At 53.2% G+C, this 27679-nt stretch overlaps 1 protein-coding gene across 1 annotated transcript; it reads left to right on the top strand.

Moving 5' to 3' along the window:
• The first annotated feature begins 332 nt into the window (after window positions 1-332).
• Window positions 333-27266, top strand: KDM6B (lysine demethylase 6B). Its single transcript, XM_036767322.1, is given in 25 exon segments — window positions 333-417; window positions 7064-7190; window positions 13577-13674; window positions 13827-13973; window positions 14056-14194; window positions 14484-14582; window positions 15114-15333; window positions 15653-15745; window positions 15863-16021; window positions 16139-16294; window positions 16603-16932; window positions 17180-17329; window positions 17331-19291; window positions 20015-20141; window positions 20506-20611; window positions 21435-21640; window positions 21886-21947; window positions 22124-22195; window positions 22812-22960; window positions 24406-24520; window positions 24670-24857; window positions 24941-25082; window positions 25391-25517; window positions 25611-25781; window positions 25866-27266. Coding segments are annotated over 21 exon segments (4791 nt in total). The 5' UTR covers window positions 333-417; window positions 7064-7190; window positions 13577-13674; window positions 13827-13973; window positions 14056-14060; the 3' UTR covers window positions 25890-27266.
• Window positions 27267-27679: the final 413 nt, after the last annotated feature.

Below are 27679 nucleotides of genomic sequence, written 5' to 3'. Positions count from 1 at the left end.
TTTCTAGAGATGGCAGGGCTAGGGTTAAGTGAATGGGAGCTAGTCGAGACTCTGAGGAAAGGAGGAGCTAAGATTAAAAGGGGCGGGGCCCAGAACAGAAGCGAGGCTGGGGGAAGGGGCCTGAGCAGGAAGGGGCGGGACTGGAGTGGAGAAGGCGGAGACCGAGTTGGACGCGGGTAGGTACGAGGCAGGGGAGGGGCGGGGCCCGAGCCGGGAGCGCTGGGCATAGGGGCTCGGGCCCAGACCGGGATGGGGCTGGGGCGGGGCCGTGGGCGGGCAGGGGCGGGTGTTTGTGTTGGAAAATCCAACTGCGCCACGGGGCGGAGCGGCCCCCCCAGCCCGGGCCGGGGTGGGGGGGGCCTCCCGACCCCCCGGGGGTCCACGGGGAGCCGGGACACCTGGAACCCCCAGAACCAGGTAACGGGGAGTCTAGCGGGCGCCTGGAGAGCGGGAAACCGTCTCCACGCAGGGGGGCGGGGCGGACTGCACTACCGGATCCCAGGAAGGGAGCAGCGGGGCTCCGGGCACCTGTACCCCTCGGGAGGGTACAGGCACGCACCGTATATGGCCGGGCATCGGCGCCGGGTTCCCTGCGTCCAGGGAGGCCGCACCAAAGAGGGAGCTGAGAAGTCGCTCAGTTCCCGGTGTTTGAGTGCGTGTCCCGGAGAGGGGGCGGGGCGCGGCCTCAGTGCGGTGGTTGAGGAGAGGTTGTCGAAGGGAAAAAGTCGTGGACTAGTCAGGGTATGTCTACTGGAGTCTTTGAGGTCCGATCGGGAGGTGGCAATCCCCCCCTCCCCCCGTTCTAATCCAGCTCCTACATCTCGGCCTCCTCGCCCCCGCCCCATGCCGGGGGTGGAACCTCCCCAGTTCAGCCACCAGGGGGCGAGGGCGGTGCGCGTTCCTGTTTCTGGGAGGCGGGGTTGGCTGGCGGCGCGAGGCAGCCGCCGACTGCTCCCTGGGCTCTTTCGAGCCCGGTGTGTGGGCTCCCGGCCCTCCGGGGAAGGGACTTGATGTCAGTGCGAGCCCTCCTTGACAGTAAAAGGTGGGAGGGGGGAGGCGATGAAGTGGGTCAAGGGGGCACAGCGCCGTCCTCCACTGGTAACAACCAGGAGCGCGGTGCGCCGGTGAGTGGGAAAGGCAGGCTGCTTGCTAGCGAACAAGACCAGCTTCCGGTCAAGGGTGGCTTGTGGTGGCGGTGCTTTGGAGCTAGGGGAGAAAGAGTAGAGGCCAGGATCCCATAGAGAGAACAAAAGCTGGGAGAAGGGTTCGCTCCTGAGGGTCTACGCGCCAGTGTGTTTTGGATAGGAGGAGCAAACTACCCCTTCGCTGGAGGGGCGGGGCCACAGCGGGACTCCCGGCTCTGGCCCGTGCTCACGTCGTACTCCTCCACTACGGCTTGCCTTGTTGCTAGAGTAACTGGAGGCAGAGTCGGGAGCCGGATCCTCGAACTGTCCCAGCCGCCCAATCCGCTTAAGGACATGCTGGTGACGTCACCCGCAGGCAGCCAATGGTGTGGAAGGGGGTGGCGGCCTGATGATGGTGGGGGTGGGGAAGAAGAGACGGGGAAGAGAAAGAGCCGAGGGGGCTGGGGATTAGAGGGAGCTCTGAGCAGCTGCTTCAGACCTGCACGTGCACTCCCACACGCTCACATCTTTCCCTCCCCCCGCCCCCTCCCTCCTCCCCCTCCCTCCTCCCCCCCTCCCCCGCACGCGTCTCGTTACCCACCAGCGCCTGCGCGGCGAGTTGACCGATATCCCGGCCCTGCTATGTGCCTTTGGAAACCTTCTGGGGCTTGTGCCCCGCTTGATCCCCCGCAAGATCTGGGCTTCCTAGCAAATATTCCCCGGGGCTCTAGTTCGGAACGTCTGCTGGAGACTTTGGCCGCAAGTCAGTAATCCCTCCTCTGACATTGTCGGGATCGGGGAAAGAACAGGCTGGGCTACCTGGGTTTCCAGCCCAGCTGGCACCCTCCGATCCCAGGTGGTACTGGGTGGAGCTGTGGTTTCCTGCTCCATCTGTTTAGTGGGGAGTCTTGCTGCTATTCCTTCCTCTGGGCCTCAAGAAGCCTGGCTTCCTTCCCCGGGGGCGATTAGAATCTCCCTGGCAGAATTTGGAGTGGGGACGAGGTCTGAGGGAAAGGAAGCTGGAAAGTAGGACATAGAGATTGGAAGCTGAGCTAGATTTCCTGTAGCCCACTTGGAAGGCGAGAGCCTGTAAGAACACTTAGTCCGGGCTGCCCGCCCCCTCCCCCCATGGTCTCTGCCGCTTCCTCCCATCTCCCTCCTCTGTATAAAGTCTCCCGTTTGCGTTTTTCCACCATTTTTTAGACTTCGGTGTCCCCTGTTTAAATGCCCCTTCAAGCAGTCGTCTGCCTGAATCTGTGTCGCTCTGTTGGTCTGCTAGCGTCTGTCCCTTTTCTTCTCCGGCTCCTGATTATATAACTCTCCCTCTTGCCTTGTCCTGATTTCAACTCTGGAGACTCCGCCCTGGAATGGAGGAGGAGGGGGAGTGTTAGGATGCTGGGGACAGCCCGGACACTGGTGGGGAAGAGCCCCTGCGTGCACGCGGCCGGACAGACCTCCCCTCCCGGCTTCTGGTCTTCTACCTCTCGCTTCCTGCCGGGGATGGATGTCCTGAAGGATTAGGGAAAGAATTCAGCTTCTAAAGCGGGAAAACCGAGATCCTTCGGAGAAATGGGGGGAATTGAGGTTTAACTAGGAATGAAGCCTGTTTGGACGTGGCCCCCTACTTGGCTTCCCAGAATTCCTAAGGTTATTTCTCCTGACGCTCGCTCACCCCCTTCTTCCCCCCTGTAGCTAGGGGTCAGAGGTCGGTGTCAGAGGTGGCAGAGATGACGTCATTAGTGCACGTGCCTGGGGGTGGTTGCTAGGCACTGTGACCTCCTCCCCCACTCAGAGTCCAGTTGAGATCCGTTGCCACCTCTTTCCCTTCCCTACCCTAGTGTCCTGCAGGTGGGAAATCCTGGACTGGATTTTTTTTGGGGGGGGGTGTAGGGTGTGGTGAGTGGCCCCAACCTTGGTTCATCCGTATGGGATGTGAAATTCCACCCCACTTACCTAGACTCTTTCCGCCCACGAGTCTGCCATTCCTCTCCTCTTTCCCCTTTCTGCTGCCTCCTGAGGGAGCGACGTGGGAGACAGCATGAGTTGTGTGTGGTGGTGGGACATTACTCCTTTAAAAAAGAGATAATTGTGGGGGTTACATACTCCTGTACTTCCCCCCTCACTATCAGCAGCCCCCCCCCCACAGTCTCTATGGGAGTGGGTGGAGGAATAATGTATAAGACTGAAAACTCATGCCTTTGATTTGGGGGGGGGGGGGACGATCAGTGTACACATTTTCACTTTTATGGGGAGAAGGATTGAGAGGACTTTGACAGCTGGAGGCTGCTGTTGGGCAGGTATTTATTTGCATCCTGGGCTGAAAAGTGGGGGAGGGGCAGGTTTAAAATTGGCTCATGCCATTATTCTGGTGGACAGACCAGCTTCCCATTCCCCGGCAGCTTGGGAATTGGGGGGCGGGGTGGGAGGAGGGAGGTGGAGAGCTTGTGTTAATTTGGTGGTGATGGTAAGCTTCAACAACTCTGGTCTCTTGGTTTGATAGGGGGTTTGGTTACAGTCTTACTGCTCCCCCTTTTTAGGCTTTTGCCCTCTTGGGGAAGAAACAACTCGGGCTATTTCACTAAAAAGGGAAGGCAATTGTATTGTGGCTCTCAGTTTTTCCGGGGATCTCTCGCCCGTGTTGTTTTATGGAGCCTTTTAATTCTGCAAGGGGACTTCCTTCCATATTTTTTCATTAGGGGGAGGGGGGACGGGGACTGAAGGGTGTATAAAAGGTTGGGGGGTGGGTGGAGAGGGAACAGCTAAAGGGGCGTGGGGGGGGCGGGTTGCTGAAGGAAGAGACCGGAAGGGAGGAGGAGGGAGCCTGGTGGGGAGGGAGGGAGAGGGGGGAGGAGGAGGAGGAGGAGGAGGAGGGAGGGAGGGGGTTGGGGAGAGCCTGCTACAGTTCTTTGTTTGACTCCGGGACTCAGGGACTGGGAGGAGGAGGGAGGGAGGCAGAGGCCGCAAGAGCCGGGGACAGGCCCAGGAGGCAGAGGAGGGATCGTCTCCCCCGCCCCCCCCAGTCCCCGCTTCCCCCCCCTTCCGCTGCTCCCCCCTCCCTACCCGGACTCGGGGGCACCGCCGGGGGACAGACACCCAGCAGGTAACCCCCGGCCCGGCTCCCCCAACCACCACCTATGGTTCCCATCGGATTCTTGCTTTATTTCTCTCTCCCTCCCCATTGACCCTTTTTCTCTTCCCCACCTTTTTCTGTCTCTCCTTACCCCCCCACCCCAGTCTCTCCTTTTATCTCTCCGTTTTGCCCTGTCTCTTGTCTGCCTCTGGTGTCTCTGCCTCTCCGTATAGACTCCCCCTTCTCCCCCCCCCCCCCATTGATCTTCTTGTGTTTAAACCTCCCCCTCCCCCACTTCACCTCTACCCGACTCTCGCCCAGGTTCCCGGTCTCTTCTCCAGCTTCCTTCTACCAGTATCTCCCTCCCTCCCTAGGTTCTGCCTCCTCCCCCTCTGATGTTCCCCCAGGTGTCCATCTGTCCTCCCTGTGGAAGAAGCCCTTAGCCCTTTCCTCGTTTTCCCCAGTTCCCAGTCCCTCCAACCCTGAACCTCTTTCTCCTGGCAGCCACTGGGGGAGGGGAGGGAACCGGAATTTGGGAGGGGGCATTTAGAGGGGGTGGAGGGGGGCTGTCTGTGACTCTGGGGGCTGGTTCTCAGAAAGTCATGGACGGGGGGAGGGGGTTCTGTTAACCTGAGTGTGTATGGGGGTTGTTGCACTATAATGTCCCTTTAAATAACCTGGGAGGGGGAATAGCCCCAAATATGTAGGGTTAGGGTGGTGATTTAAAAGGGACAACGTCAGTGTAGTTAGCCACTTCCACCTTTCATTGATTGAAGGGAACAGTGGTAGGATACAGTAATCATGGTCCTAAGGGAGTCAGTCTGGGGTTGAAGGGGCGTTATTTTGGGGGACCTGGTGAAAGGGGATTGGCTAGCAAGGTAGAGAAGAAGAATGCTCTGGTAGAAACAGGGGCCTGAGGAAGGGGGCCCCCCTGCAGCTCTGGCAGCCAGCCCAGTTTAGTGGGGGGTGGTAGTTTGGGATTTCTTCCTGTACTCCATATCTTAATCTTGTATTCCCCTCATCTCAGGGACAGAGTGGAGGGCCCACAGTGGTGGTCACTGGAAACTTGAATGGCAGAGAGCCGGAGGTTGAGGGAAAAGAGCATAGAAAAAAGTGCAAGCCTGCTTCTCTCCTGGGTGCACTACCTGGGGAAGTTAAAGGAGCCCCTTGCCTCCCTCTTTTGTTGTTCTGAGGCTAGGCACTGGAGAGCTCCAGTCTTTCCCCTTGTCTCTCCCCCCCCCCCCCATTCCCTGCTGCCCCCCTCCCCCAACCCAGCTGTTGGGCAGATGAATTACAGCCTCCAGCTCTGGGCCAGGGCTAATGAGGGATTAAGGTTGTGGTGCTAGAGTGGGGTAGAGGTTTGAGATCGCAGGGCTTGGTATGTAGAGGCCTGGGTTTGAATCCTGCCTTCCACCACTAGCTGTGTGATCATGGGCAAATCGATTAACCTCTCAGTGCCTCAGTTTCCTCATTTGTAAAAATGGGGATAATCATATTTGCACTACCTACTTTGCAAGCTTGAGGAAAAGTCCTTTGCAGATTTTGTGAGTTATTAATATTTGCTGACCCTTCCCCATCTCCTGGACCTTCACTTCAACTCCAACCTGACCCTCTTAGCTTTGCTCTTTTCCTTGCATCCTGTTGCCCTTCTCAAGTGGTGCTACCTACCTCCTGGTGGGGACCACCTGGACCCCTGCTAACCCCACCTTTATCAGCAGAGAAGTTTGCTGTCCCATTTCCCCAGCCCACTCATCATGGAAAGGACCATTGGTGGGTCAGGAATAACAACTCCTTAGGAAGGAGTGTCATCAGCAGCCACTGTGGTTTACAACAGATTGCATCATGGAGATGGGGGGGGGGCGCAGAGGCCTGGGTCTCTGGAGGAAGGAGCAAGAATGGGCAGGACATAGAGATAGGTTTCTAATAGGAGGAGTGTGGAGAACTGATCTTCTGAGACTCTGGGGTGGTGGTAGATGAGAAGGAGCTGTAGATCTGAATTCTTGAAGGAATTGAGATAGGATAAGGCTTAAACATGATTCCTGGGAAGGGAATGAGTGTTGGAGGGGTAGGACCCCTGATGGGTCAGCCGCTTTGTAGGAGAGAGCTCTTTGTCACCTTTCCTGTTCATTTATTAGAGGAAGGAAGTGATGGGGAAACAGCAAATGACCTTGGAGGGGAATCCTTCACCCTTGTTTTCTCCTCCTAATTCTTGAGCAGGGACCCGTATAGGGCCAAAGAGGCCCCCTATATATACCAGGCAGGAAGGGGAACCCTTGGCTCCTCCCCTTCTGGGCCCGTTCAGCCTGTCCAGCCACCTCTACTTTAGCTGGGACCTGCCTGGCCTTGGGGGAAGAAGAGGGGAGGGGAGGGGGCAGAGTCCAGAGGGTGGAGTTGGCCATCTGGTTGCTAGATAAGACTGGGTGGAGGCAGTAGCTGGGGGAGGGGCAAAACCCTGGGACATCCCAGTTTAGGCTTCTTGGAGTGTGAAGTTAGGTTGATTAGAGAAGGATAGAACCCTGGGAAGAAGGACTCGGGAGTGGAATTGGACCTAGATTTCCTCCTGTACTAGGTGTTATCTGAGGACATTATAGTCAGGGCCCTGTTGTCACCCGCCCCCTCCCCTGTCAGCCACTATTCTTAAGGATGTCAGACTGGTCCTAGGAAATGGGAAGAGGCCCCACCAACCTAGGGCAGACCTGGTAGGGGGAGGGGGCGTGTGAGCAGAGGAATGGCTTTTTCTAGTTGCCATGGCAACAGATTCTTCCTGTTCCTTCACCCCAGCCAGTTCTGTGAGTGCTTGGGGAAAGTGGACAAAGGGAGGCTTTCTGGTTGGGACTCTCCATTCCTAACATCTTTTTCTCTTCTACAGGTTCCCCCCCCCAAAAAAAAAAAAACCATGACAGCTCCATAGTGCCACCCATCCCTCCCCTGCCTGCTATATCCCATCTACAGGGGCACTGGTGCCAATGAGAGAGGGGTGTGCCAAGCTCCAGCTGGTAAGTCCTACCCCCATGGGTCTCTTCGTCACATATATATACATATATATCTGTTCATATGTTTGTGTGTGTGCATTATCTCCATCCCTTAATCCAAAATTCTGCCACTCTCCCTCAGGTTGATATGGGTCCAGTCCACCTGCCCATGATGGCTTCCACTATACATAACATGAATGGTTCAGTCTTTCTGGTTTGTTGTTTCCCCCATCCCCTCCAATGAGGTTCCCTTGATGTGCGCTTCCTAGCTGAGTGAGCCCACTTTCATAGACGTTGGATAGCCCCCCACATCTTCTTTCCTTCAGTGGTATAGCTTAATCACCATTCTGCTAAAGCTAGCAAAATGGATGGTATATGGGAGATATCATGAAAGCTGGAGGTGCGTGGGAGGGGAGTATGTTATTAACCCTTTTGTTTTCTCCAGTTATTACTGGATAACTCTGACTTTGGGTGGGGAGAGGGCTGAACAGAGTTTGCAAGGAGGTCGGTACATTTAGGGTAGACAGGGAGGGGAGATTACGGGATTCTTGCTGGGAACAGCATCCTGTTACTATGACAATGTCAGGAATACCTTCGGAGATTCTCATTTATGCCTGTCTTCTCTTTTTTTAAGAACCCCCTTCTCTGCCTTACTCCTAGAACTTTCTTAACCAGGTCTTTCCTGATTAATCCCTACTATCACCATCTTCCTCACTCCGTCTTGAGGCTTTGTTTTATTGTCCCTGCCTCTCTCTCCCAGTTATTACATTACAATACTTAAAAGCCAGCTCCAAGTCTCCTGGTTTCCCTCAGGAGTAGGAAGAAGGGCAAGATGGCATGTCTAGCTCTGTCTGATAACTCTACCTGCTTCATCTCCAAGGATACCCACTACCAAAGTTTCCCAGATCACACAAATTCTGCCTCTGATCCTGCTCTGAAGGAGAGCTAAGAGCTGGCATGAGGAGCAATGAAATTCAACCAGCATTTTTCAAGCACATACTCTGTGCCCTATAGGTACCATAGTAGCCCCAGAGATAAAGACAAGAGTGAAAAGAGGATCTGCTCTTACAGAACTTACGTTCTACTGAAGCATTATGGTGGAGTGAAACAGACACATCCAATGAATTAGAATATGCAGGAAGTTTAGAGGTTATCTAGTCTAACCCCCTCATTTTATATCCAGGAACCTCAGGCCCAGCCAAGTTAGTTGACTTGCCCAGGTTCACCAAGGTAGTAAGGTTTTTGGACTCCAAAGCCTCTCTTTCCAGTGTACCACAGCAGCTTGAGGGAGATAGAGCTAAAGTAGAAGGAATGGACCTAGGGCATGGAGGATGGTGGTTGGGGACTAACTGCACTGAAGTCAGGGATGGGAAAGGGGAGTAGCGACTTGGGTTGAGTTTTAGAGTGTAGAGATATATGGTAGGGCTAAACAGACATCCTGAATTAAAATATACCAAGGCAGCAAGCCGCCTGCTATTCAGATAGGGTGGCATCATTTATATACAGGCTAGAAATGAGGAGAATAGGCGGAACATTTCGGATATATATTTTGCCTTGCATACAGAGATAAGTATACTCCTACTCCAAACTGACATGGAAAGAGATGTGCAATGAGAGGTCAGGCTTGTGCAAGATCGAAGGGGAAAGTGAGAGCATACACAGAACGAGACAGGCAGAGACAATCCCACAAACGAGGGGGAAGGAGGGAGTGATGAATGGAAAACAAATGTGTTTAAGGAGTCTTGACTCCTAGCATAGCACCTGACATATGCAGGTGCACATAGAAACAGAGACAGTGTTAACAGAAACATGGGCCAGCACAGATACCAGTCAGATAGAGTCAGAGACATACTGTGCCACCCACAGCTTGCCTGGGCCAGCACTTGGTCACAGTCTTACACTCAGATTCAGTCACTCAGGTTCCCCCTCCCCCTCCATCATGCAGGGGTGGGGCAGACTGGAAAGGGAATCCTGGTGACCAGCCCTTTAAATAAATCCTAGTCTGGTTGGGTTGAGTCACAGAAGAGCCCCAAGGGGCCATTCCTATAACACCTCCCCCCCACTTCATCCAGTCTTCTTCCTCTCCCACCCCACCCGCAGGCATAATTCTTAACCCCTGCCACCCTTGCCATGCTTTAACATGGCAGTGTGGGACAATGAGGGGCTGAGAAATTGTGAAAGCAAATGAGGGTGGATGGGGCAGATGGCCTGGGGTTGGGTACTTGGGTGAGTTTTTATACTTGCTTACATGCGTGTGTATATACCGTCTATAAAACCTTGTCTTCATAGGATTCTGTCTACTTGTCTGGGTGCCGAATGAGGTTGTGTGTGCCCAGGGTAATGAGTGTGTATGTGTGTATGTACCCCCCAACTCATGGGGCTAAGTTAGTCTTGTATTAGTGGGGACTCGTTCTCAATCTGCATAAATAGACTGCTTGAGGTTATCTCGGTATGTCTGATATTGTCTCCTTTCGGGGAGAGGGGAGTTAAAGTATTAAAGTCCAATGCCCGGATGGAGGGGTGGAGCCAGGCTAGGCTGGGAAAACCCGGATGAAGAGGGCAGGGCCTAACCTAGGAAAGAATTAACCCTTTGAGAGGTGCCCCTTTGTGATTTTCTCCTGACTTGGTCTGGAGTCTCCTGACTGCTAGGGTACCCAACAAAGAGATAAGTGCCTTTATCCCTGAAAGATATACCTTCTACCTTCTTATGCTGTGTAGGTGACCATAGGTTGTAGATGACTGTTAGTTCTATTAGCTCTTAGCAAACTGAAGTACATACCTGTTGGACCTTAGAGCCTATGGCCCAACCTGGCAAAGTTTAGATAGTCATAACCCAGCTGGCTGCAAAATAAGTGATATTTTCAGCCGTAGAGACATTCCAGAAGACCTTGTACTGACTTGTAGAGAGGGACTCTAGCCTTCATCAAGGTCAGTTTCTTAAGGTATTGAGGTAATAGAAGGGCTCTTCTCCCAAAATTCAATTCAGCAAGCATTTACTAAAGGACCTACTGTGTGTGCTAGGCAACAACATTACAAACAACAAAAAAGACGCTTATATCCCCCTGGGAAAAAATATACTACATACAAAGTAGTGGAGATTAAATGGCAACTAAGGGCCCAGAGCATATATCAGGAAATGTCTTGTCTTAGAAAGAGATGGAACATGGGCCTGTTTTTGAAGGAAACTGGGGATTCTCCTGCTTGGAGATCTGAAGGGAGGACATTTCAGACCCAAGGAATGGCTTTTGCTAACAGGCTAACCTGAGCATGTATGGAAGGAAGTAATGAAATAAAACTGGAAAATAATGGGCAGTAGCCCTACTGGAGAGGTCTTTAAAAGTCAATGTGAGAATTTTGTGTTTTATCTTAGCAGGAAGATATTTGAGTGGTAGAGGAGCATGGTCAGACTTGTATTTTTAGGAAGATTATTTGGCCACTGTATCTAGATTACAGATGAGACTGAAAGTAGGAAGGCCAGTTAGAAGATTTTTGAAATAGTCTAGACAAAAGGTGTTGAGGACCTGAACTGGACTGGTGACTGAATGTAGAACTGAGGGGATGGCTGTGAGATACTTTGTGGAGGTAGAATTAAGGAGATGGGGCAACAAACGGATTGATTATGGGAAGAGAGGCATGACTCCAAGGTGTACCACACTTGTACACTAAGAAGCAGGGAAGACATTTCCTTGTCCCAAGGGAGAAAGTAGGGGCGAAACTATATTGTTGAGGCCCAGCTATGTGCTTTTGTGAAGCTTGGGTGTATATATCAGCTAGCCTAGCAGGTGAGTGGGAGGGATTTTCTGTGAGGAGTAAGAGAAGGGGATTTTCCATGGTGCTAGGTTGTGAGAGAGTGTGTAGGCAGAGAGGTTGTGTCTGTCTCTGACTTTGTGTATGTGTGTCTGCGGGGAGGTGTGGGGGCTGAGTCAGTGGGAATGTGGAGGAGGCTTTCTTAGTGACTCAGACTCCCCCCACCCTAAGTTTGAATCAGACATAGCAGGGAGGGTATCTGAGGAGAGGAAGGGATGGAGAACAGGGCCCCTGAGTCCCCGTAAAAGAATAGGAGTCGAGGTTGGAGTAAAGAGGGAGGAGCTGGAAATCTGTGACCTGAGTCTATAGGGCAGAATCTATGAGAGGAATAGCAGTGTGGGAGTATGAGAGATGACTGGTGAAACATGTTGCCTATTAGGGGAGAGCTGAGTCAGGCCTCAGTGGGAAAGGGGAAGTGGCTGAGGAGAAGTGTCATCATCAGAAAAAGGGAAGTTACATTTCCCGGTAGCTAACATAGCATTTCTAGGTCCCACTTCCCAGGCAGGGGCTCTGGTTCCCCTTCCCTGGTTCTCTTACTCTTGGGACTCCCCCGGTGGCTAGCTCAAGTGTATGTAGCAGATGGGAGAGAAAGTAGGAGAGAAAGTTACCAGTTTCTGTTTATTCAAGGAAGGAGGAGCCTCCGAAAGAGGCCATATAATACTTTGCATATGTTTAGTTAGCTCTTTAACGTAAATCCTTTGCATATATCGCTTCAGTGAGCTAATTCATTTTGCCGGTAGTAGTTGTATCTTCCGCACATGTATATAGTAGAAAGGAGAGCTGGAAGGGAGCCTTAGGAGGCAGTCTAGTGTAATCCTTTCAGGGCTTTTAAGGTTGCCAGACATCATCACATCTGAGCCTTAGAAACGAAGGTGTGGTATTCTCATTCTGCACAAGAGGACGCTGGGGCTCTGGGAGGTTAAGGGATCTGACCCTAAGTCTTTCTCTCCCTATCCACTGGGCCGGGGTCTGGGCTGATGCAGGACTGCCCTTCCCTCAGGCCGCCTTTCTCGTAGTCTCTGGCCTTCTCTGTGTGTGGGGAGGAGGAGGCTGAATTCACCAGAAGTCCCTGCTGCTCTCTGGACTGGGTTGGAAATTTCCCTGCTGTGCCGGCATATGCATAAAGATGAACTTTCCAGCCGCCCCCAGACCTTTGCCCTGAACTCTCCCACAGCTTCCTGCCCCGCGGTGACTGGCTCACTCTGCCCCTTCCCTTCCCTTCGGTGACTCCTGCCTTTGCAGGGTGATGAGACAGGACCGGAAAGGTCTGGAGGCGGGGAGCCTGGACGGGTGGAAGCCCATTCCCCAGCCTCCCCCTCCCCCCCCCCCCCCCCACCGAGTGGTTGTTGCTTGGGAGACCCAAGTGAGACCGCTTCGATTTAAAGAAGGAAGTAAAATAAGCCCTCGGCTTCTTTAAGGAAGTGGGCGGGTATGAGTGAGAGGAGGAGGATGATGTCACCGAGTACCGGCCCACCCTCTGAACCCCCCCTTTTTTCTCCCCCCCACCCCTTCCGCTGCGCAAGTAGCCACGTCACGGGCAACCCCCGAAATCCCCCTTCCCCTCGTGTTGGGGGGTGGGGGCCACGTGGGCCGTGGGGAGCGCGTGGACCACACTGGGGAAGGGCACAGAGGATACTGGAGCCGTGAAAGAGGGGCCACGCGGGACCTGGGTGCGTGACTATACTAGGATGGGGATTAGAAAGCAGATTTGGAGGATGGGGGTGAGATGAGCGCTCATCGCTCATCGAGGGGGAATACTGGACAGAAAAGATTTAGGAAGGCAGGTCAGTGATGGGATTATGGTAAAGGAGTCTGGAGGTAAGAGACCGGGAGAGGAGTGAGGAAGAGGCTGTGAGAATTGGACTGGGACAGTTTGTGGGAACGTTAGAGAATGACTGGTCAGTGTCTCTAGTGTTGTCAGGTCCTACAGTGGGAAGGAAGAGGCTCGGGGCTGGTTGTCAGAGGGCAGAGGATCCGGGTTTTCTTAGGAGGAGTGGGTTTCGGGGGCTTGGAAAGCTCCGTCTTAGGGCTGCTTTCGAGAAGGGTCCGAAGGCTTAGTTATTGAGGTGAGAACGTCTGGGAAGCAGTCTGATTTGTGAAAGTCCGAGGCTCTGGGACGGTGCTGGGGGCAGGTCGTTGTCAGAGGCTGAGCGACACACAGAGTGTTTCTTGGTTTCTGTCTGGTAGCTGGCGGCGGCTCTCGGTTTGGGGGGAGGGAGCGGCTCGTGCCGCCGGTGCCGTCGGTCCCGAGGTCCGCCCCGCCGTGTGGATGTGTTTGGGTTCCTCTTTTGAGGATCCCATCGGCTCGCCCCGATCCCTTTGCCGGTTCTGTTCCGCTGTATCCGCGCGTCCGAATAGAGAACCGGGGGGAGCTCAGGACCGGGATAGAGACGCTTGTGGGTGTTGAATGGTAGGGACCCTTCGGTGGGAGAAACAGGGTCACGTAGGGGTCACCGTACACCCCCTCCTCCCCGGCTGAGCCTGTCGGACTAGCTTCCCTGCTCTTCTCCTCCCTCGCCCCCCCCTTCTTCTTTGACCCGGGCCCCATTGGCTGCGATGCGTGCCCCCTACCAAGCCAATCGCTTCCCATTGGTCCCTGGCAGGCTGTTACTGAGGCAGACAGACAACCAAGGCGATGATTGGCTCTCAGGGGAGGCAGTGCGCCCCGTGATTGGATAGATTCCTGGAGTCGGGGAACTCTGTAAGTAGCGGGGCGGAGGGAGGGAGGGAGGAGGGGAGGGGCTTGGGGCAGCAGTCCGGCCTTACTGCCCCTGCCCCTGCCCCCGATATGAGCGCTTCCTCTTCTCTGTCTTCCCCCTGCCCCCCCCCCCCTTCCCCTTTCTTTCTCTGCAGAGTTACCTGGGACAAACCCTGCGCACGGACGGAGCGCTCTGGTTGCAGAGGCAGGGGCTAGAACACTGCCTCCGAGGAGCTTCGGCCAGCTGGCAAGGGTGGGGGGCCGGCCTGATCTTAGGGGCTCCCGGGGCCACCACTGACCTGGTGAGTGAGGGGGCGTGGGGCGGCCCTGGACCTGGGAACGCATGTGTGCTTTGAGAGAGAAATCTATTCTCCTCCTCCCCAGGCTGGATGCATCGGGCAGTGGACCCTCCGGGGGCCCGAGCTGCGCGGGAACCCTTCACCCTTGGGAGCCTGAGCTGCGCTGGGACCTGGAGTTCTTGTCCTCCCCACCCCCCTCCCCGGGCATGGCTGCCAGGGGGCAGGTGAGAGAAGCTGGACAGCCCGTCCTTCCCACCGCCCTGGACTCATCCATCTTCTCGCTTCCATTCTCTCCTTCTCAGAGCTCTTCGCCTCATTTCTTCCGGTCCAAGCCTGTGTTTTAGTCACCAACCTTCTGTTTCTGTCTTATTTGGCTGGAGTCCTCTGACTCGTTAATCTTTTTTTCTGTCTTCCATAAGCCTCAGTTGTTACTCGACCTCTTTTTTTCTCTCCTAAAAAAGGGATACCCCAGCCACCCCACCCCCCAACCTTTGACTTATGTGACCCCACCAGGTGTTCTGCCAGCATCGGGCAGCCCCAACTCCCAGGTCACCTGCCCCCGGCCCATGGCAGTAGTATTGGGTACCCCAGCAAGTCCTATTACCCCCCTGGGTAAGTGTAGAAAGGAGTAAGTAAGTTTTGGAGAATGGAGCCTGTTCTTTGGAAGGAGGTGGAGGGTTGGAATTTGCAATAATGTGTCAATTCCCAGAAGGGGGTGAGGTGGGAAGTGTTAGAGAAAGAAAATTAATGCTCGTTCATTTAAAAATAATTTGGGGACTGCTAGGTGGCTCAGTGAGTAAGCACTGGCCCTGGATTCAGGAGGACCTGGGTTCAAATTTGCCCTCAGACACTTAACACACTTACTAGCTGTGTGACCTTGGGCAAGTCACTTAAGCCCAATTGCCCTGCCTTTCTCCCTTAAAAAAAATAAAAAATAATTTGGAAAAAAAGAGGGGAAACTGGAAAGGGAGAGATGAGATCAATCAGTGTTTGGATTCTGGAAGGGAGAGGAATTTGCTGGAGAAGAAAAAGGCATGCTTGGATTTAGAGAGAAAATTGAAGTTTGAAGGGGAGAAAAGTGACTGTCCAACATAATTGGACTTAGCCTGGGTCCACAGTGACACATTCTCTTCATCACTCAAGGACTGCCAATCCTCGGCCCTTGCATGGGAAGCTGGAATCCCTACATGGTTGGGTTCAGGCCTTGCTCCGAGACCCAGCCCAGCCCGGGCTGTGGGAACAATTGGGGCAGCTTTATGAATCAGAACAAGATGGCGAGGAGGCCATGCGGTGTTATCACAGTGCAGCCCGATATGGGGGTGGCTATGCGGAGCTAGGGCTCCGTATTGGCCGTCTTCAGCAGGTGAGGGTTTTGTGGAGCCCAGGAGAAATGGGCTGAGGGCAGAAATAGGGATACGGAGGAGATGTGAGGTTCAAGGAGAGAGAGCTGAATTTGGGACTCTGTCCATCTTGGAGGCAGGGAGCGGGATTATGTTGGGAAAGTTTTTCTTCATTGCTGGAGAGATCTGGGTTGACTACTTTTGGGGTAAAGAAGAGGAGGGAAGAGGAGCTAGCACAGAAGCCACAAAGAAAGGTTGAGGGATGTTGTGAAGGGAACAGCTTGAGTTTATAGTTCTGCCTTCTTAGTCTCCTCCCCTTCTCTGGTTTCTACTTGTGATTAGGCCCAGATCTGGAACTTTCACACAGGCTCTTCTCAGCATCGGGCCAAGGTTCTGCCACCCCTTGAACAAGTATGGAACCTTCTACACCTTGAGGTAGGAGAAAGAGAACAGTTAGTTTAGGGAACAGATAGGATCTGGCAGAATGTGGAATGGAGGTAAGCAAAACAGCCAATGTTGTGGGTGAAAGATCTTCTCTTCCCCTTTTCCTAGCACAAGCGAAGCTATGGGACAAAACGTGGGGGTCCCCCAGTGAAACGAGCAGCAGAAACTCCTGTGGTACAGCCTGTGCCCCCAGTGGCTCCCCCTGGCCCTGCTGATGAGAGCCTTAGCCCTGGAGGCAAACGTAGGAGAGGCTGTGGCCCTGATCAGGTATTGGCACCTTAATATTAAGACTACAGAAACGCAGTCCAGAGCATTACAGGGCCTTAGGATTAAGAGGGAAGGCTGGACCCTTAAATTCCCTGATTTCCTTCCCATTCTCTCCAGACTGGTCCTCCTCCAGGGTTACCACCACTGCCTCCTCCGCTGCCAGGCCTAGCTACAAGTTCCCCCTTCCAGCTATCCAAGCCAGGGCTCTGGAGCCCATTGCATGGAGAGGCCTGGGGCACTGAGTGCAAGGGCTCTGCCCCTCCAGAACGTCAGGTAATTGATCTGCTCACCATCCTGATCCATTGTTTGGTCGCAGACCCTGGTCTTGGGGGCTGCCCTTTGTATGGTTTCTCACTTTCAGTTGGTTCAGTTCAGTCTGAATTTTATGAACTTTAGCATCTCACCATTTCTGGATCTCCTGCGAGTTCCTGTATTTATAAGACCTCCTTTACCTAACTAAGGGTCTCTGACAACATATGATGCTCTTCTCTGTTCCTTTTCATGCCCAGTGGCTGCAATCATGGCCCTATTTCTGCCTAAGTTGTGTTCCCTCACAAATTGTGCTTTTTCACTCTCAACAGGAGCAGCGGCACTCGGTTCCCCTCCCATTTCCATACCCAACCCCTTCCTATGCTTCGCATCCCCCTGGCCACCGGTCAGTCCCTACGGCCCCTCTGGGCCCCCATCCCCCAGGAGCAGAGAGCCATGGCTGCCCACCTGTCCCCCACTCCCCTGGAAGTGACCTTAGAGAGAGCAGAGTTCAGAGGTCGCGGATGGACTCCAGCGTTTCACCAGCAGCAACCACCGCCTGCGTGCCTTATGCCCCTTCCCGGCCCCCTGGCGTCCCCGGCACCACCACCACCAGCAGCAGCAGTACCGGCCTCCGGGGCACAGAACAGAGCCCAGGCCTTGTGAGTGACACAAGAGAAGGGAAATAGAACCTGGGGGGAGAGTAAAACTCTGAATGAATGTGAAGAAAATAGAAAAGGAAGGTAAAGAATTTTCAATTTTAGGAAGCTGGTGATGAAGGAGCTGAAAAGACCAGAAGTGAGAGAAATGCTCAGAGCAGGGAGATCAGGCAGGAAAGGGAGCAGAGACCTCTGGGAGTCTGAGAGCCAGGAACTGGTTCTCTATCTCCCTCCCGTTCTCTTTGTGCAGGGCTCTGACTGTTATCAAACTCCAGGGCTAGAGGCCACTTCCCACCAGAGCCGCCTGGGACCATCGGCACATAGCAGTCGGAAATCTTTCCCCCCTGCCCCCACCGCCGCTGCCCCACCCTTGCCTCTCCCACCGGGGCCCCCCCTCCTGCCCGGCCCCCCCCACCACCCCACCACCCTGCCCCCGTCTTCTCCACCCAGCACCCCCATCCTCGTGGCTGGAGGGCCCTGCCTGCCAAGCAGGCAGAGGGGCTGGAGCTATGGGTCGGGAAGAAGGGGATCCTTTGGAGGAGCTCCTCTTTGGAGCGAAGGGCCCTTGCCCCACTCCACCTCCCCTACCTCCTCCTCCACTACCACTCCCCCTCCCCCACCACGAGGGCTTCTTGGGGACTCTGTCACCCCATTTCCCCGTGGGCACTCAGGATTCGCACACCAACCCTACCACCCCCACCACCATCACCACCAGCAACAGCAACAGCAGCCAAGTGGGGCCTGTGCCCTTCCCCCCTCCCCCATTCCTTTCCCGGGGCCTAGATACCCATCCCCCAAGTCCTTCCCTGAGCCCTCCAGCCCCTCCTGTCACTCCTTTACCACTCCCAATTCCCCAAGCTACCACCCCACCCTGCCACCAAAATACCTCAGGAAGCTTCAGGCGCCCGGAGAGCCCCCGACCCAGGGTCTCCTTCCCAAAGACCACAGAGGTGGGGCGGGGGCCACCTCCTGGGCCCCTGAGCAATGCCCAGCAGCCCCAACCCCCTGGAGGTGGTGGGGAGCTTCCCAGCCAGGGCCCTCGACTGTTCGACTTTCCTTCAACACCCCTGGAGGACCAATTTGAGGAGCCAGCGGAGTTTAAGATCTTGCCTGACGGGCTGGCCAACATCATGAAGATGCTAGATGAGTCTATCCAAAAGGAGGAAGAGCAGCAGCAGCAGCGAGAGGCCAGTGGGGGAGCGCCACCACCCCTGAAGGAGCCCTTTGCCTCACTGCAGCCCTCTTTCCCCCACAAGGAAGAGAAGACGCCACCACCAGCGTTGCCCCCACCTCCACCGCTAGCAAAGTTCCCCCCGCCCCTTCAACCGCTGCCGCCGCCGCCACCACCACCACCATCAACACAAGCCAGTCCAGCCACTTTGCTAAAATCTCTGGCCAATGTGCTGGACGGGCAGAAATACTCTTACCAGGGGGCTGGGGCAGGGGTTGCCCAAGCTGTGCCCTCTCCCTCTCAGTATTCTCCCCCACCCCCATCAGGTGCTATCCCCACCCCACCTGCAGCGGCAGCCACGAACCTCCTGTGCCCCCTGCAGCTGCAGGCCTCTTCATCATCTCAATTTTCTACCTCAAGCGGGCCCTGGGCCCAGGAGCAAGGAGGGGGTGAGGAGCCATCCGGGCCTCCCCCAGCCCAGTCACTTCCACCACCACCACGGCTAGGGGTTGTGCTCCCCCCACCCCGCTCTGAGTCAGAGGTACTAGAAGAGATCAGTCGGGCCTGTGAGACACTGGTGGAAAGGGTGGGCAGGGGCACAGGGGAGCCAGTGGAAAGTGGAGGGGAGCGACCTTCTCTACCACGGCCCAAGGAAGAAAGTGGTGCTGGGCCTGGGAGTGGCAAGAGGAAGGAGAAGGAACATCGGCGGCACCGGCGAGCGTGCAAGGATGGCGGGCGTCGGCATCGGGAGGGTAAGGCGCACAAGGAGAAGAACCGACAGGTGCTAGGAAATCTGGACCTGCAAAGCAAGGAGATCCAAGGGCGGGAGAAAGCCAAATCTGAGACTGGTGGGGCTGCCAAAGTCAAGCTGCCTACTCCTGTGCCGCCTGCTACAACTGCTCCTCCTCCCCTCACACCCTCGCCTGCCCCCACACCAGCACCAGTTGCTGCAGGTGAGACACGGCACAAAGCCCGGGAAGAGACTCCAGGCCCACCCAGCGTGAGTCCGGCTGACATGCTGAAGCTCCGGTCCCTGAGTGAGGGACCCCCCAAGGAGCTAAAGATTCGGCTCATCAAGGTGGAGAGTGGGGACAAGGAGACGTTCATGGCCTCTGAGGTGGAAGAACGGCGGCTGAGTATGGCTGACCTTACCATTGGGCACTGTGCTGCCGATGTGGTACGGGCCAGCAAGTAAGTCACTCCCTGGCCCTCTTTCCGAGAAGGAGCAGAGTAGCCTCTTGTGTTGCTGATTTGCCCTGGGGGAGTGAGGGGACAGGTTTTCTTTGCTTGGAGGTATCAAGATTAGGTTTCAGGAAGAGGATTCCCTGCCTTTCTGGGAAAGGATAAGCCATTGTAATGTTGAAGAAACCAAAGGGGTCACTAGTGGCCCGTTTAGGTTAGATCGGGTACTTCCATCTCGGGATCCTCAGTCATTTGGAACAGGCAAGCTCTAGCCAGCTCGCTCAGATTTGTCACCAACTCTGATGCTTTAGGGACCACCTCACATCCCTAGAATGGCACACGGAGAGATCAGGAGGTCTTGAAATGATGCATGGAAGTAGTCCCGTGTAAGATGTACAGGTGTGCAAACCAACGTGAAACTGCCATGACTTGCTTGTGTCACAACAGACCTCTGAGGGAGATTGCTTATGTATTATTACCCCATTATACAGTTGAGTAAACAAAGGCTCGGGTGACTTACCCATTATCACAGTGACAGAGTTTTAAAGCTGGACTCCATTAAAGGTTCCCTAGCAACTACGTTCTTCCCACTTTTGGCACTGATTGGTTTTGGTTTGCAATAGATCCACTTACGATATCATTCTCAGCATGTAAGGGGTTCTGCCAGACAGATGCTTCTGTAACTGCGGATTCACCCCTTCCCGTATCACTTTTTTGCTCTACTTTCTACAGGAATGCAAAGGTGAAGGGGAAGTTTCGAGAGTCCTATCTATCACCTGCCCAATCTGTAAAGCCTCAGATCAACTCTGAAGAGAAGCTGCCAAGGGAAAAACTCAACCCCCCCACACCTAGCATCTATGTATGTTCTTGTCTTTCTCTGTGCCTATGAAAGTGTCTGTGGAATGAAAAGAGTAGAGGGGGTCTACACTTAGAATTGCTGTTGGATCTAAAGGGATGGTTCTTAATTTGGGGGATCGCTGGGATCTCTTTTGTTGAAGATAACAGAAGTGGGAAAATTTCTCTTGTTCCTGTGGGTTACCTTTCAGAGGGTGATGGAGAGAAGGTGGCAGCCTTAGCTAGGCTTAGGTATTGTGAACGGGAAGTTGGCCTTGGTAGGGTAGGGGTGTATAGAGTTTAAACTTACGGGATCCCTGTTTAGTGCTTCCTGTGAACAGTGACATCATAGTGATTCTCTCCTCATATTTCCCCCCTCCTGTTTTCAGCTGGAGAGCAAACGGGACGCCTTCTCCCCAGTGCTGCTTCAGTTCTGCACAGATCCTAGGAACCCCATCACAGTGATCCGGGGCCTGGCTGGCTCCCTTCGGCTCAGTGAGTCCTCCTGGCAGGAGCTAGGCTAGGTTAAGGGGAGGGAAAGAGAAAAGGAAGAGTCTTGGGGATTTTTGAAGGAGTTGGAGAAAGGTCATTGAGGGTGTAATGATCTGGGCTGAGCTTGCTGGTGCCTTAATTGGGGGGTAGTTGGTGTGGATGAGCTTGTTGGGGGAGATGGCCAGGACTTTTTTTGCATGGGTGTGGTTCCAAGTAGCTTAAGAGTGGAAAAGGCAATCTGTCTGTCTCTGCAGGCAGCTGCTAATGCTGAGTTTTCCTTAATTATCAGAGATGACTTGAGTACAGATTGTGGAAGTCCCCCAAAGGGTACAAAAACATTTTGGATGTATCCCCACCAAATTTTTCACCAGGGCTCCTCACAAGACCCGTAGTCTAAGCTTAGTTTTATCTTCTACTTCTCTGCTCATTGAGAAGCACTGTGGTATAGTAGAGAGCTAAGCCAGCTTTGGAATCTGGAAGACTTGGGTTTAAATGTTACCTCTGATGGTATATTGCCTGTGTGCCCCTGGGCAATCACCTTATTTCTTAGTGTTCCATATAATTTTCTCAGGTGGTAAGTTGGAGCATCCTCCGTGAAATAAGAAGAAAAACAAAACCTTGCTATTTATATGGACTGTCACATCTTAGGCATGGAGTGGGAGTGGGGGTGGGGTGGGATTTCAAGTCACTGAAAGTCATTTCTGCTTCCTGCCTTTCTTAGAGGCTCTTGGGGTCTGCCTGTTCTCATTTGGGAGAGGCCATAGGGATCTGCTACTCATTGTGCTGCTCCTACCACCTCATCATCTTGGTTTCCTCCCCACTGCAGATTTGGGCCTCTTTTCCACAAAGACCCTAGTGGAGGCAAGTGGTGAACATGCTGTGGAGGTAAGAACCCAGGTGCAGCAGCCATCAGATGAGAACTGGGACCTCTCAGGCACTCGACAGATCTGGCCCTGTGAGAGTAGTCGTTCTCACACGACAATTGCCAAGTATGCACAGTACCAAGCCTCCTCCTTCCAAGAATCTTTACAGGTAAGAGATGAGACTGGAGGAAGGGGGAGAGATATGGAGGAGGGGCTGAGGAGAATAAAGAGATGGGTCCTAAAGAGGATGGAAGAAGGGGAGGGAGCCTGAAATAAGACAAAAGAAGAATTCAATTTTGGGCTTGGTAGCTGGGAGTGATTGTTGAATTGAGGGGTCAGGAACAAGTTGGAGGCTGGGATTTAGGGAGTGCCTGATCTGAGCTTGATTGCCATCCTTGGGGGGGTGGGGAGCAGGAGGAAAAAGAGAGTGAAGACGAGACAGAGGAGCCGGACAGTACCACTGAGACGCCCCCCAGGTACTGACAAACTTCTTTATTGATCTTGGATCCAAAAATCCCATTATATTAAAGCACTTTTCCATGTACTATCTCAGTGGATACTTAAAATTGCTGTGGAAGATAGGGCTCACATTTTTTTTTCCTCCCCCATCCTTCACACTAATTCATATTTATTCTCGCCTTCTTTGCACTAGCAACAACCCAGATCAAAAAACTCATCACATCATCAAATTTGGCACCAACATCGATCTGTCTGATGCTAAGAGGTGAGCGGGAGTGTGCTTGGAGGGTGGTGTGGAAAAGTTTCCAAGACAGATTAGGGAAATAATCCTTGCCTTTGCCGTAGTACCTCTAATGGACCAAAGTGTTTGCATTTGGAGGAAGGTAATTTTTAAAAATCTCAATACTGTTAGAGGCAATGACTGTCACAGTCCTTGAGATGTTACTCTTTGTGGATCCTCACTTTCTCAGACCTTGGGCAATGCAGTGGGTTGGGGTCAATGCCACATGGCTTCTTTACAGACATTTACCCTTCCCATCTGAGAATATAATTTAGTGGGCCAGGATCCTCTGAATCTCCCTCCTTCCCTTCCTCCTTTTCCAGTAAATCTTTACACTGCACTGCACTTGGGACGTGCAAAGTTTAGACGAGTCTTGTTTCTCATGAAAGTCACAATGCAGTAGGATTATAAGACACAAGTAGATAATTATAATATACAGTGTTATATGCTAAATGAGTATTCGAGAGTTACAAAGCAAAAGTAACCTAAGTCTGGAAAGGTAGGTTAAAGCTAGATGTGGTAGTCTGACACTGTTAACCCAGCATTACAGACAGTTCTTTCTGGGACTTATCTAGGGTCTCTCCCTCTTGTGTGACCCTAGGTGGAAGCCCCAGTTGCAAGAGCTGCTGAAGCTGCCTGCCTTCATGCGGGTCACATCAACAGGAAATATGCTGAGCCATGTGGGCCATACAATCCTGGGCATGAACACAGTCCAGTTGTACATGAAAGTTCCGGGCAGTCGAACACCAGGTAACCTGGTCTGGGGAGGTCAGGAGAAGGACCAGAGCCACTGCCCCTGTTACTTGTGGGCTTGGCTAAGATCTTCAAAGCATTTGAAGCAGGAAAGTGAAGGGCCCTCGGAGCCTATCTAGTCCCATTTGTGAACAAAAATTCCACATCTGACATACTGTTTAGCTTTTATTGCAACAAGACCTCAAGTTGGGGGAAAACATCTTTCTTCCCATGGCCGCCAGTTTCCTTTTTGGATAGCTGAGTGTTAGAAACTCTTTCTGATAGTAATCCTATAGCTGCCTTTGAAGTGTCCTCCTATTGCTTGTCATGCTTTCTTGGCCAAGTAAGTTTAGTTTAATGCCTTTTCCCCATGGTAGCACCTTAGAGACCTGAAGATAGCTATCATGACCATGGCACAAGCCTCGAGGCTTGTCAGTATTCTTCTCCGAATGTGATGCCCATAAATGAAGGCAGTCTCCCTCCAGACACGGCTGGCCTGGGGCAGAGTGCAGGGGACTAGAGCCAGCCCTGGGCCCTTTGTCTGGCACTCTTCTGCTGCCATTCCACGTTGCCGAGTGACATTGCACTTGTGGTCAACTGGAGGCAGGGGTCAGCCTGTCATGGAGAGAGCCTCAGGTACTTGGGACAAGTACCTGGGACAAAGCACTGAGCTTTTTGTGACTTTGAGGGGGCTGAACTCTGTGAATTTGGGAGGTCATTTCCAGCTCTGAATTTTGATTTGATGAACTAAATCCCCAGATGTTTTTCAGTTAATTTGTTGTCTAGCCATGGATTCCCCATCTTGTGCTTATGCAGTCGATTTTTTTTATCTCACATGTCAGACTTTACATGTTTTCCATATTGAATTAAATCTCCTTAGAGTCACCTTATTTGTTCTAGGCTGTTAATATTTTTGGATCCTTACTCTTCTCATTCAGAAAATTCAGTTCTCTTAGTTTTGTGGCATATGACTTTGATAAATATACCATCTGTACTTTTATCCCAGTTGTTTTATTCAGTTGGGAGGACCCTGGGAAAGGCAGTGATGAGAAAGGCCCTCCCAGGGTGAGGAATGGGATCACTGGGGCCATCATACCACTGTTGAAGTTATGGCCTGCACTAGTAGCAGTGTTGGGGGCGGGGGGAGGGGTCATCACTGAAGAGATGAAGCTCCAGGAATGGACCAGGTATGTGCAAAAGTTAAGGGTGGTAACCTTTGTGACCTGGGGGAAATCATTGAGCCTCCCAGGGCTGCTTTCTCTGTAAAATGAGGAGTTTGGATGAAGTGCTTTCCCAGGCCCTTTCCAGCTATAAATATGAGAATTCTGTGGCCTCTTGAGTTAGTATGCTTAATGATAAAATAGAAATAATGGGCCTTGCTCCTGTGAGGGGTGAAGGAGTCTGTACCATTGCCCTGGCTCACAGCTGGCAGGGTGACTGTTGTCCTATGCTGCCCCCTAAAGGCCACCAGGAAAACAACAATTTCTGCTCTGTCAACATCAACATTGGTCCTGGAGACTGTGAATGGTTTGCGGTTCATGAGCACTACTGGGAGACCATCAGTGCCTTCTGTGACAGGTGTAGTATGAGGCCAGAGAGCCCACCCCTTTACTGTCGTCTTCCTCCTTTGGCCTTCCATCCCTCTTTCACTCAGCTTTCCCTACCCTACCATTCCCAGCAATAGGATGGACCTCTCTTTTTCTCCAACGACCTGTGTGCTCCTGCAGGCACGGGGTGGACTACCTAACAGGCTCATGGTGGCCAATCCTGGATGACCTCTATGCCTCCAACATACCTGTGTACCGCTTCGTGCAGCGTCCTGGTGACCTGGTGTGGATTAACGCAGGCACTGTGCACTGGGTGCAGGCCACAGGCTGGTGCAACAACATTGCCTGGAATGTGGGGCCTCTCACAGGTGAGAGCTGGGGGGCCAGGGAGCTGGCAAACTGGCGTTCAGTGAGCCTGGCTCCCTGGGTCACCCCTTTCCCCTTCCCCTAGCCTATCAGTACCAGCTGGCCTTGGAGCGATATGAATGGAATGAGGTGAAGAATGTCAAATCCATTGTGCCCATGATCCACGTGTCCTGGAACGTTGCCCGCACCGTCAAAGTCAGTGATCCGGACCTGTTCAAGATGATCAAGTGAGGAGGGGACAGATTGGCTGTGATGGGGGTCTGATGCTTGGCTGTACCTTATTTATGGGGCCCTCAAGCAGATTGAGTTCTCACCGTGTGCCAGAACACTCAGGGACAAATGTGGGTGAATCAGATGTTGCTGCTGTGCTCAGGCAGTTAGTCGACCTGCTGTGTGGTATGAGGCCCAGGCTGCTGTGACATGGAGAATTCTAAAGAGAGCAACTGGAATGTATCAGAGGAGGGAGTTTGGGCTTTGAAGGAGGAGGACTTGTTTCTACGCCTCCTGTAAGCCTCCCTCTGCCTCCTACTCCTAGATTCTGTCTGCTGCAGTCCATGAAGCATTGCCAGGTGCAGCGGGAGAGCCTGGTGAGGGCTGGAAAGAAGATTGCTTACCAGGGCCGAGTCAAGGATGAGCCTGCCTATTACTGCAATGAGTGTGATGTGAGTAGACCTTTCTCCCCTCCTCCATTCCCTCCCTCCTCCTCCCTTAACTCTCTGTGGCTACCGTCACGTCACACCTCCCTACACACACAGGTGGAGGTGTTCAACATCCTGTTTGTGACGAGCGAGAATGGAAGCCGAAACACCTACCTGGTGCACTGCGAGAGCTGTGCTCGGAGACGCAGCGGAGGCCTACAGGGCGTCGTAGTGCTAGAGCAGTACAGGACAGAGGAGCTGGCCCAGGCCTATGACGCCTTCACCCTGGTGGGTACCTGGGGCTGGAGCCTCCCAAGCAATCTCCTGCCCTTTTCCTCACTAACATGCTGCTTCATCTTTGTTTCGCTACAGGCTGGATCCAGCAACTCCCGATGAGGCAGGACACCCCTTCCTAGGGCTGAGAAAATGTCACAGCCCAGTTTCTGCCATCACAGCACAGCCCACACCCCACACCCTGGGGGTTGGGGTAGGGGCCTTCCCAGGGAGAGGGAGGAGCCAGAGCCTGGAGAGGGAGGGGGCAGGGCTGAACCCCTCTCCCACAGGCAGCTCCCCCTCCCTTACTTAATTTATTGAGAAAAGGTTTGGGGGGGGTCTTTTTTGTTTTTGTTTAGTTTTTGTTAAAAAAAATATGAGGGAAAAAAGAATTCTAAAAAAAAAAGATAGGGGTGGGGGCCAGAGGATGCTCCTCACCAGCCCCACCCCTCCACCCAGCCTTGGCCAGACCCCTGCTTTCCCCCACCAACATTGGCCTTTGTAGTAACAGATAAAAGGAGGACTGGGGCTCTGGGAAGGATGATGGTGGAGGGGACAGATACGGGTTCCAATTCCCTCACTCCTGTCATGGTCCTCTGGGGTGGGGGTGGGGGATGTGCAGGGCAGAGTGGGTGAGGTTTTTAACAAGACTTTGGATGGGCTTTATCGCCATCCCACATCTTCTAGGATTTCCCTTTTGTACTTTGGTTGCTCCCTGTGACCCACCCTAGCCATGCGTGTCTGTCTCTTCTATTTGTTCACTTGGTTATGATTTATATTTTCTATTTTCATTTTTAATTTATAACAGTCCTGCTCTCTATTTATTCAGTTTTGGGGAAATAGGATCTTCCCCTTATCCCCTTTCTTACCACCTCCAGTGCCATCCTCCCTCTTCTCTCTGCCCCGCTCTTCCTCTTTGTTCCTGTCTCCCCATGTCCATTTCTGTCCCCCTCACGCCCAGCTGTTCCACTGTGTCTCTTTTCCCAATGCTCCATCTTTCCCTAGGCTCTGGCCTTATTATCATGGTGCTCAAACCCCATCCTCCTCCCCCACCGATCCCAGAGTCCTGCACTTTCTTGGGCCAGACCCTTCCCCTCCATTCCCCTTCCCTCCCTGGACCTTCAAGAGGGCAAGCGAGTGGCTCCTGTATTGTAGGAGTGGATGTGGAAACAGAAATTTGTTATTGTACACGTGATGAACAAGAATGGAGGAAAAGGAAGAGCTCTGGGCCATGCCCCCTCTGGCACCAGCTTTTGAAACCTGGACTTTAAAATGAAACAGCCTGGGGGATCGAGGGTGATGGTCTCTGTGCGATTGTCTATCTGGAATTTTGTTTTCCTTTTGTTGGCTGTTTCTTTTCTTCTCCTCTGGCTGAGGGGGGCCCTCCCACCCCTCCTTGCCCCCCCCTCACTGCACTGCTGCTCTGCCCCAGGGCAGAGGCCTCTATCCCCCACCCCCTACTTTCGGTGAATTTGTGTGAAAATATTAATATTAAAAATAAATGCAGAAAAGACTGTTTTGATAATGGGATTGTGTTAGTGTACAATCTAAGTGGGACAGGGTGGGGGGTGGGGTCTAGTCTAGCAGGGATGCAGTGGATGGGAGAGGCATGGCAGGAACAGATTGGGTGGGGGGGAGGGGGAGGAAATCTGGATGGAGTCGGGGTGGGGGGGGGTGGAACCAGAGTTGAGTAGATAGCCCCTACACATACATCTCCCAGAAACATTTGTGGAATGTCCAGGGCTCCAGACTCCAACCTAAAAATGAGGGGGTGGAGGGACCTAAACCCAGAGCCACATTCCAGGATAAGTAAGGTGGGAGTGTGAGTGAGGAGAGGGTTGGGCCAGGGGGAGGGCAGGAAACGGAGGATGACTGCTATATAATGGTTGGACACAGAAGTCACACAGCCAGGG

The sequence above is a fragment of the Trichosurus vulpecula genome, chromosome 7, assembly GCF_011100635.1.
Source record: "Trichosurus vulpecula isolate mTriVul1 chromosome 7, mTriVul1.pri, whole genome shotgun sequence".
Lineage (NCBI taxonomy): Eukaryota > Metazoa > Chordata > Mammalia > Diprotodontia > Phalangeridae > Trichosurus > Trichosurus vulpecula.
The sequence above is the reverse complement of the archived record's forward strand: the minus strand, read 5'-3'. Positions and strand labels throughout refer to the sequence as shown.